Source organism: Trachurus trachurus, assembly GCF_905171665.1.
Source record: "Trachurus trachurus genome assembly, chromosome: 22".
NCBI lineage: Eukaryota > Metazoa > Chordata > Actinopteri > Carangiformes > Carangidae > Trachurus > Trachurus trachurus.
Genome location: NC_139907.1, coordinates 19,918,508 through 19,929,229, shown reverse-complemented (window position 1 = coordinate 19,929,229; position 10,722 = coordinate 19,918,508). Strand labels below are relative to the sequence as shown.

Below are 10,722 nucleotides of genomic sequence, written 5' to 3'. Positions count from 1 at the left end.
TACACATTGTTGATGAGAGACAACCAGAGCTCTACAATATGAGGATATGCTGCTACTTTTGCAGAATAATTTGAAAAGAGATATCATGTATATTCACATATAGATTTATTTTTTAAGGCCAATGGTCTGGGGAAAGAAAATGTTTGTCCCTGGCTGTAATGAGTGTCATTCTAGTTTCATAGATATCCACAGGCATCATTAATCTGCCACCCACAACACAATCAAACCAGATAACAAACAAAGAAACAGACGGGGTGTGTCTGTTTATAGCATTTATTTTACTACATAAACATTCTTGACATGTGTGGTAACACTGCAGATAATTCTCAAACTCATAATCTGCATAATACACATTATATTATGTAGAAAATCTGTGAAATGAAGTGGTACAGTCCTGAATTACTTTGGCGCCATTGAAAGCAACACAGTGGTTTCACTGTGGAGAAAAGCTCAGGATTGCCCGGATGCTGCAGAAAAGAGAAAAAATCAAACTGAGCAGACCGTCACATATTATTACTGCTAATACATTTATTAAAGAGTTGGTAATATTGAGGTAAGTGTTGTAGCGTCAGTGTACCATTTGCTCTGCTGCATCAGTTCAATGGCGTCATTGATCTGGTCCAAAGTCATGTTGTGAGTGATGAACTCATCCACTTTAATCTTCTTGTCCATGTAGGCTTTAACCATCTGAGACACACCATCCTTCCCCTTGAAGCCTGAGTTAAAACAAGCACAAAAATGAAATAAAAGCACCATCTTATTTAGAAGTCAACAAGCTAAATGATTGCAGGACAAAAGACCAAAGAGATTCATTAGTTAGTGGTTGGTTGTCATTTGTGTCACCTCCAAATCTGGAGCCCTTCCATGTGCGCCCAGCGAGCAGCTGGACAGGTCGGGTTGACACGTCTTGCAAGTTTGTCCAGCCAACAATCACACTGACTCCCCAGCTGGGAATACAGGACTCAAAAGCGCTGCGCTACATGAGGAGAAACAACACAATATCAGTGGTGGCTTAACAGAGGGATGCAGTTTCAAATCTCTGACCAGTGAATCATTATGAGCTATTATCATAGACTGTAAAAAGAATGGACGTAGCGTCCGTGACGTCACCCATTGGTTTTGGGGAGTCGTTTTTGTGACTCAAATATGGCGGCCTGAACAGCGCCATGTTGGATTGGCCGGCCGAGAACCCGCCCACTGGCCTAGAAGCAGCTGTCCACGGAGCTGCTCGGGCCTGTCACTCAACATTTCCGCGCCCTAATTGGCCAGAGTTTTAACCTAATAACAGTAAAACGGTAGAGTTTAAAAAAAATTCACCCCCCTCAGAGTGTGTGCGGGGGTAGAAACTATCGATTGAGAAAAAAAAACGTTCTGACACCAGGCTTTTAAAGGGATAGTTCACCCTAGAATGATATTTCGCTCATTATCTACTCACCCTCATGTTGACTAAGGGCTGGAAGAATTATCAGAGTCCACCGTCCCTTCTCTGAGTTACAGGGGGTCTCGGCGTAGCAGTGCATTTCAATGCAACGGTTGCAAAGGGACACCGGAGCTCTTCGTAAAAAAACACACACAAAAAAACATCCAAATACCTCCATGATGCTCGTATGTAATGTCCGTCTTGTGCTGAAGCCCCAAATTGCGTAATTGTCCCGAAAAAAATTAAATAAGTCTATATTTTAAGCTTGTTTGTAGCGGAAGCTTCTCTTTGGACGGACCAGGAAGAGGAGCTTCGAGAAGCTTCCGCTACAAACAAGCTTAAAATATAGACTTATTTAATTTTTTTCGGGACAATTACGCAATTTGGGGCTTCAGCACAAGACGGACATTACATACGAGCATCATGGAGGTATTTGGATGTTTTTTTGTGTGTGTTTTTTTACGAAGAGCTCCGGTGTCCCTTTGCAACCGTTGCATTGAAATGCACTGCTACGCCGAGACCCCCTGTAACTCAGAGAAGGGACGGTGGACTCTGATAATTCTTCCAGCCCTTAGTCAACATGAGGGTGAGTAGATAATGAGCGAAATATCATTCTAGGGTGAACTATCCCTTTAACATGTTTACTGAGGATGTAAAATCGGCAATTTTAACATGGGGGTCTATGGGGATTGCTCCCTTCTGACACCAGCCCCCAGAGGAAGCCGGGGGGATTGCAGTTTTTTGAACGCGGAAGTGAGCTTCACTTCTCAGATCCACAACTGCCCCCTTGGCTATTATTCAATAACTACTTGGAAAAGGCAAGTGACTTTGATTTTTTTTTTTTATATTGTTAGGTAACAACTTTACACTCTAAATCAAATTGGTCTCACCATGACTTCCACATTCCCCACACACTCCAGGGAAAAGTCCACTCCTCCACCAGTCATCTCAGCCAGCACTTGGCTGATGGGTTTATCGTGATCCTTGGGGTTCACAAAATCGGTTGCACCAAACTCCTTGGCCTTCTCAAACTTGTCTGGATTTAAGTCAACAGCAAAAATCCTTTGGGCTCCTGCAGCCTTGCAGCCCATGACTGCAGCCAAACCCACAGCTCCCAGACCAAACACAGCACAGGTGGAGCCTGGTTCAACCTTTGGTAATAGAGTCTTTGGTCAGCATGGCACGTTATATACTATATTTCTTTAAAAACACCACACAGCATACAATGTTCTATTCTGATGTTAAATCGAACAATACTGATCAAGCCAACACCAATACACACTAACCTTAGCAGTATTAACTGCTGCTCCATATCCAGAGCAAATCCCACAGCCGAGGAGACAGACTTTGTCCAGAGGGGCAGAAGGGTCGATCTTGGTCACAGCGATCTGGTTCACCACAGTGTACTCAGAGAAGGTGCTGGTGCCCAAAAACTGCTGAATTTTCTTCCCCTTACAGGTGAGCCTGGAGTCTTTCGGTGCCATCATATCAGGTCGACCAGCAGACCTGAAAAGAAAAGGTTACTAATTAAGCAATATCACACGAGACAGACTCATGTTTTCATTCATCAAGAATTAAAGTCAGAGGTTCAAAGAGGTTCACATACCGTCGTAGTTCCGACCATAAACGGCGATTCAGCTGCGTTATTCTCATGACTCGTTGCGAAACCGAAAGTAAAAAACGCTGGTCGGCTCGACCAGCATCTCCGCCACCACTAATAATAACAAAATAACGATAGAGACAGAACGATATATTTATAGAAAATGGGCCCATTAACAAGTGTGGGTAGCGGAGATTCATCCACATTAACGTGAGACTTTTTTATACCCGAATAGAAACTCCTCGTTGTCCCTTTAAGTCAACATGGTTACTGTACTTGGGAAAGATTATTACCACTTTATGACTTAAAATTGGTCGGTATTTCATCAACGTAGCTCAGTAGTTTCTTGCTGTGCAGCCATAGAAACAGACGTGGTCCAGCGCCGCGGGAGGAATGTTTGGAACTATTGAGGGCTCCATAACCCGGAAGTCGGCCCGCCATTTTTTACAACGGAGTCCTATGGGAGTGTCGCCACTCTGTTATATCTATCGCTCTGGTCGGAACTAACTGTTGTATAATTAAGCAATATATCACGACAGGCCGTGGTATATGCTCATTATACCACGGCTAAGGGGCGTCGTTCGGCCCGACGCGAAGCGTCCCCTTACAGCTGAAAGTCTGTGATGCCACCATTTCCTTATAATACATAATACATGCCCTATAATTGTACAAACAAATCTGACAATAAGGAGGAAATTGAATGGTTGACAGCAGCTGATGATTATGAGGCTCACCATGAGTTTTTACAAAGGTTGGTCTTGGGACTCTTACAGAAGCGACATTCTCTACACTGGGAGACGAACAGAGGAATCACCTTATCACCTGGAGAAAAAACAATAACAATGTAGCATCGTCACATACATTTTCCACTTTAGAAACTTTGAGAACAGAACATCACCTTATCACCTAAAGTTTTAAAACAATGGGCCTCATTCACAAACCGTTCTTAAGAACAAATCTGTTCTTAAGTCCTACTTACGAAGTTTTTACGAAGATTGTGGCATTCATGAATGTTTTCTTATCCAGAATTTGTTCTTAACTAAGAACAAAATCTAAGAACAGTCAGGAGTATACTTACGCACTTTTAAGTGCTGAGACTTCTGCAAAAATAACCGATTATAGCGTTTTCTTTTGTTCTGCAGTTGTATGACATTATATGATTTAAATAAGAATTATTTTCTTATCTTTTATGATGTTTTTAATAATCATATATTAAAGCAGAAGTAAGTGATATATTTGTGTTAATATAAGTCTTAAATAGTTATATCTTGGACTGAAACACGGGTCTCTCAGTCCCTCTGCTCTGCTCTGAGCCGAAGAGAAAACATTTATCGTATCCTACAGTTTTTATCCAATGAGGAGAGAGAACGGCATGCAGGGCTGTGTGTGCAGCCAAGGGACGCCGTGAATGTGGTGACGTAGGGACGAGGACTGTTATGGTGTGTTCAAGGAAACTCGTATTTTTTCCGACCGTGAAGTGGTACCAGTTCGATCTGGTACGAGTTCACCGGTCGGAAGTTACGAGTGGCCGTTATAGTGACTTTAACCGGTAAAACAGGTCGGAAAAACACGAGTGGGTTGCCTGAAACGCTACAAAGTCGTAAGTTGTGACTTGAAGCTGTAATTTACGATTTCAAAAGCCTGCCTGGAACGCAGCATTAGCGAAAACGACCGGACCACTTACTTCTGCTTTAATAATAATAATTCACAAATCATTGCAGTTTCTTAAAAAAACATTATAGACACTTTATTCATATCAGTTTTTTTTCTCGTTTTTTTTTGGGGGGGGGGAGTGTTGTTTGTTGTTGTGTGCAACATACAGCTGCCGATATGATTTTTTTTTTCCTAATTGCGGGCTGTAACAGTGCACTTACTGTAAGTGTTCACACTACACACAACTGTTTTTTTTTTCATATGTGATAATATGATGATATTTATGATGGCACACGTGAGTGTGTGGTCTCTCTGATAACAATCGAAGAGCTGCATCCACTGCTGACGCTACTAAATATAAATATAAAAATATAAAGTTTAAACTAAATATAAGCCTTTTGTTTGTTTCTTTGTTTCATTCCTGCCGCAGTAGCGCCACTTCACTACTTAAGTTCTTTTTACGTTTGGAGTCTGGTGCTCCTTCCCAGATTTTCATTTGAGCATTTCAACTTTCTTTCTCACTTCACCTTCTCTGCTCAGTGCCTGTGGGTGCTGTTTGCACACGGCCCTGCAGTCTCATGCCCTTTTATGGGCATTGATGGGGCCGTTACCTATGCTAATCCTATGTTAATTAGACTCACCTGGCACACGCCCTCAACTTACCAGGAGATGGCATAAGAACACAGCTGCGAACAATTCTGAGGCTTACGAACGCGTTGATGAATCTGATGTAGGGTTTTCTTAAGGAACTTCTTAAGAACAACTTAAGAAAGAATCTAAGAAGATTCTTAAGAAGATATTGGTGAATGAGGCCCAATGTTCTCTTGTGACCGTCTCATACACAGACTTTTAGAATAATGCAAAAAGAGGTATGGCCAGAATGGCACAAATAAGCCAAAAACATGCAATTGAGAGTGAGCCATAAATGTGCAGGAGGGCTGTCATTTAGAACAAGTTCTAAGTTTAGAACCAAAGCTTAATGCAAATGTTAGAGAACTGAAAACTGACCTGGCTGAAATTCAGTGACTCCAGGCCCGACACTTTCTACGATACCGGCTGCCTCATGCCCAAGGATGATTGGGAAATTCTCTTTATTCATATTCTCCAAAAGGCAGTACAGGTCTGAATGGCACACTGAGGTCGCCACGATCTGCAATGAAGATGAAACTTTGAAAACATTTACAGGGACAAACTCATGAGAGGAGTACAAAGATGAAGATTAAGATTCTGATCTACTTTATTGATCGCAGACTGGGAAATGATTGTGTCACAGCAGCAAACATTAAAAGAGTGTACTACATAGAAAAGAGAGAATAAAAAAGAAACAATTTGAGTAAAAATATACAGGCGTGGACAAAATTGTTGGTACCCTTCTGATAAAGAAAGAAAAACCCACAATTGTCACTGAAATTACTTGAAACTAACCAAAGCAAAGGAATAGGATAGGATATTCTGTCAGATGTTTTGTGGACAAATGGGACAAAACTGGAGCTTTTTGATCCAAAACTGAAGCTGTTTGGCAAGTCACATCAGCTCATCGTACACAGATGCAAAAATGAAGCATACAAAGAAAAGAACACTGTACTGTAACTAATTGTGAAACATCAGGCTCAGTTATGTTCTGAGGCTGCTTTGCTTCCCTTGGCACATGCAGGGTGTCTTGAATCTATCTGTGCAGGGTTCAATGAAATCTCAAGACATTCTGGAGCGAAATGTGCTGCCCAGTGTCAGAAAGCCCAGTCTGAGACGCAGGTCAGGAGACACCCAAGAATGGTTAAGAACAAAACATTGGACTACTCTAGTGCCCTTCTATGAGCCCTGATCTAATTCCTATTGAACATCGACACCCATCACCTGCAGCTTATTATCACTCAGTAGCACAGGCTGGATGGTGTTGAATGCATTGGAAAAATCAAGGACTGTGGTTCTCACTGTGCCACCACCACCATCCAAGTGTTTATGGGAGTCCATATCCTCCTTCTTTTGTGAACAAGGGGGAAAAGGAGGTCCAGTTCTATTATCTCTTGTCCTGACAGCAAGGAGTTCAATGTGCAGGCTGCAGAGACTCTCCTTCACTATCACTACTTTAATATTCACACAATCCACATTATTTAGCACTAATATGAAATATGTCAATAAATATATATTCAAAGCATAACTAAACTAAAATCCTGACACTAAACAACGCTGTGTGTTTGTCTTCATAGCGGTCTCTCACCTTGATGCGGACCTCGTTGGCCTGTGGTGGAGCTACCTCAATCTCCTCAATCACTAGAGGCTTGTTGAACTCCCAGGCCACTGCTGCCTTGCACTTGATGACCTTGGGGGCAAATTGACCAACATGACATATGAATTGTCTCTCTGTCAGAACTACTGTATACCAGGCTGGAAAAGTGCACCACAACATCACAACGCAAACTTCAACTAGTTGTTGAACTTCAAACACTTCATATACTTTAGCCAATTTGCCAAAATGTTGAACTATCCATTTAAGTGATACTCAGTTTTATAATAAGTGCTTTCAGGCAGTTTGCTTTTCATTTTAAATATTTTTGAATATGAATAAAACAGAATCAACAAACACTGGACTGGCTCTCCCAATCAGATCGTCTAGTATTTGACTTTTTTTTTTCTTTAACAAAAGCAAGAGAAATATTATGTCTTAATTTTTTTTAGGATAATGTTTTACCTATGTCTTGTCAGTAAATCTTGCACTCGGTGAGTGCTGCAGTCTGTTGCAAGAAATACGCTATGAATGTTCAAACACTTGAAGTTCAAAGTCGTGGGAGTGTTTTCTCTCCAATCCATTGTGCAAAAAAAGGTGAATTCTAGCTTTTATTTCCAACAGCTATACAGCTGCAAGTTGTTTCATGTCTTGAGAGAGGGTAAGGGAAAGAAAGACTACAGGCCTGATCTACTAAGATCTACGAAGATAGTGTGGACAGAGAGCTCGATGGCAAAATGAAATTTGATCTGATGGATTAATAGAGAGGGGCAAATAAACATTTTGTTGAGCAAAAGCAAAGAAGAAACATGGGAGATTATCTGTGAGAAAGTAAATGTGGTTGGTGAAACAAGAAGAGAACAGATGAAGTGAAGAGAAGATGAGAAGATAAGGCGAGGAACAAAAGAAAATTTGGTTTATCATAAAACCTCAGCAAGAGATGCTCTGACCAGTGTTGAGCAGCAGGTGCTGCCCACTGTCTTTGTAGTAGATCAGCTTCAACATGTGTTTGTGCATGCTATCAAGTCTGCTCACATTTTTACACACGCAAACCTTTAGTAAATCAGGCCCTTAGTATTTCAAAGATAAACTAAGCTGTTACATGACAATTACATATTTTCATTACAACACTAAAGTGAAGATTTCAACTTTGTTTTTGGTACAATTCTTCGTGTAAATTTGTGTGTTTATGCACACATTACACAACATTGTAACATTTATTCATAGCATAAACAAGATATTATACTCATCCATCCAGCCTCATAATCAGCCTCATACATAAATATGAATTGTATAGCTACATGACAGGATCACACACACATATACACCACATACTGTAGGAATGCCATAAAAATACCACATAACTCTCATGGTGGATTATACTCACCTTGCCAGCTGTAGCCATTTTTGCTGCAAAGAAGATGAGCTAGAGAAGAGTTGATCAGCAGCTACATGTGGAACTTAACTGTTTAAGTATGGAATAATTTAGCAAACATACAGATGGGCGGGGACTGTGCTTTGTTTGTCTGCACTTTGAGACTGTTACTAGTTACTTTTTTATGGACACATTGCAGGACAGTTAGACAAGTAAAGAACAGCATGGGACAAGGGGCAACAGAACAAACAAACAAAGGGGGGGGGGGGGGGGGGGGGGGGGGGGGGGGGTAGCTAGTGTTCGGTTAGCAGATTGTACCAATGTTTTATTGATAGTTTTATTCTGTGTTTCCAATTGAGTAAGATTATTTCTTTGGCAGTGGTTGTGGAAATGAGGATGATTGTTTGAAGATGTTTTAGGGTTCATAGAGAGAGAGGATCTTGGGCCGTTGACTCACTGTTTTGGTAAGCAACCGGATTCAGGGCGAGAGAGACAGGCCTTCAAAATAAAAGCACCAAGCTATTAAAATGCATTGAATCTTTTTAATTTAAAGCCCCTGTACAGACTTTTCATTTAGTGTTGATTTTGGCGGCCCCTGTGGACGAAATCGACGGAATGAAGACTGCATTTCCCACTGCCATGAAGACGTTTGTCTGGCCGGCGCGTGTAGATTTGTTTTGGAAACGTCAGAAAGAAGACGGGAATTGCTTTTTTTTTTTTTTTGCAGCGTAATGTATCTATTCGTATCGTTTCATCAGTGGTCCGACCTGACCATGCCTTCCAGAGGTATAAAATTAGATTACTTAGAAATAGCGTATCTTTACACTGATGGGCTCATTTGCTGTTGTAGGTAACAGAGACACATCAGCAGAAACCAGAGACTTCTGCGTATCCAGTTAAAAGCTCCGTACTGGGGCTTTAAGTAATATAATTTACAAGAAAGTCCTCGAGCCATTAAGTTAAACTTTTGCTTTTATTGTATTACAAGTAAATGTCTTTATAGGTATTATGTTGGTGAACACTTCTACTTTGGTGAATTTGGGGATTTCCGGATCCACTAGAAAACGGGAACCAGAATGCAGACAAAATTCGGAGTTAGCCTAACAGAAACCAGGCTCTTCTCCTCTCTGAAGAGCCTGGTGATGCGAGGCTAGGATCTTGGATAGCTAGGCTTTAATTTAGTAGACGGAGACCAGACAACCCAGCTAGAAATTTTTTGTTCTAAAAACATTCTGACAATGTTACCTATAATGTTGTTAGAATGTTTTTAGCGGGAAGTTTTCTTTAAGTTCCCAGAACGTTCTAGAGGAACATTCTCTGAAAACATCCTAAGAATATTTTGTGATAACCTTCTTAAAATGTTGAAAGAAAACATTGCTATAACATTATACCCTAATGTTTAAATGATGTTTTTAGCGGGGAGTTTTCTTTAAGTTCCCAGAACGTTCTGGAGGAACATTCTCTGAAAACATCCTAAGAATATTTTGTGATAACCTTCTTTAAATGTTGAAAGAAAACATTGCTATAACATTATACCCTAATGTTTTAATTCTGTTTTTAGCGGGAAGTTTTCTTTAAGTTCCCAGAATGTTCTGGAGGAACGTTCTCTAAAAACATCCTAAAAATGTTTTGTGATAACCTTCTTAAAATGTTGAATGAAAATGTTGCTATAACATTATACCCTAATGTTTTAATGATGTTCTTAGTGGGAAGTTTTTTTTAAGTTCCCAGAATGTTCTGGAGGAACGTTTTCTAAAAACATCCTAAAAATATTTTGTGATAACCTTCTTAAAATGTTGAATGAAAACATTGCTATAACATTATACGCTACTGTTTTAATGATGTTCTTAGTGGGAAGTTTTCTTTAAGTTCACAGAACGTTCTGGAGGAACGTTCTCTAAAAACATCCCAAGAATGATTTTTGATAACCTTCTTACAATGTTACAAATGAAAACATTGCTACAACATTATGCTCAAATATTCTTGCAAAGGGTAACAGCTGAAAATTTTTAATGTTTCCAGAATGACAATACTTAGGGACTCAATAACATGCTTTGAAAAAAAAAATCCACAAGGTAATGTTGTAACATTTCATTAAAATATTTAAACATTGAAATATGACATCATCATTCAATTTCAAGATTACACTTTCCTAACAGACCACTAGGATCACTGAGAATTTACCTAATAACAGAACTGGACTAGCCCATGTTAATGTTTGACAACATGAATTTATTTTAAAAAAAATTTGATCTACTTCAATAAGCAATGCAAAAGTACAAGGTCATCTACTGTATGATTTGAACCATTTAAAATATCAATCACAAGGACAAGACCCTAACCTAAAAATACAAAAAAGGTGTGTGTTCACTGTTCATGTGTCAGAATCCTCTGACAGCAGTGTGGGGCTCACACACTGCAGGACAGGAGTCTTCCTCTGTGACAGATGG

The 10,722-nt window shown here is 40.1% G+C and overlaps 1 protein-coding gene across 1 annotated transcript; it reads right to left on the bottom strand.

Annotated features, from left to right (window-relative positions):
- Positions 1-259: 259 nt before the first annotated feature.
- LOC311006074 (alcohol dehydrogenase 1-like) lies at positions 260-8,437 on the bottom strand. Its single transcript, XM_083998727.1, has 9 exons — positions 8,285-8,437; positions 6,892-6,993; positions 5,682-5,823; positions 3,755-3,842; positions 2,707-2,926; positions 2,311-2,571; positions 844-976; positions 578-716; positions 260-467 (listed from the first exon to the last, which is right to left on the bottom strand). Exons 1-9 carry the CDS (start codon positions 8,300-8,302, stop codon positions 434-436), a joined length of 1,137 nt encoding a protein of 378 aa, XP_083854853.1. The 5' UTR covers positions 8,303-8,437; the 3' UTR covers positions 260-433.
- Between the last annotated feature and the right edge of the window lie 2,285 nt (positions 8,438-10,722).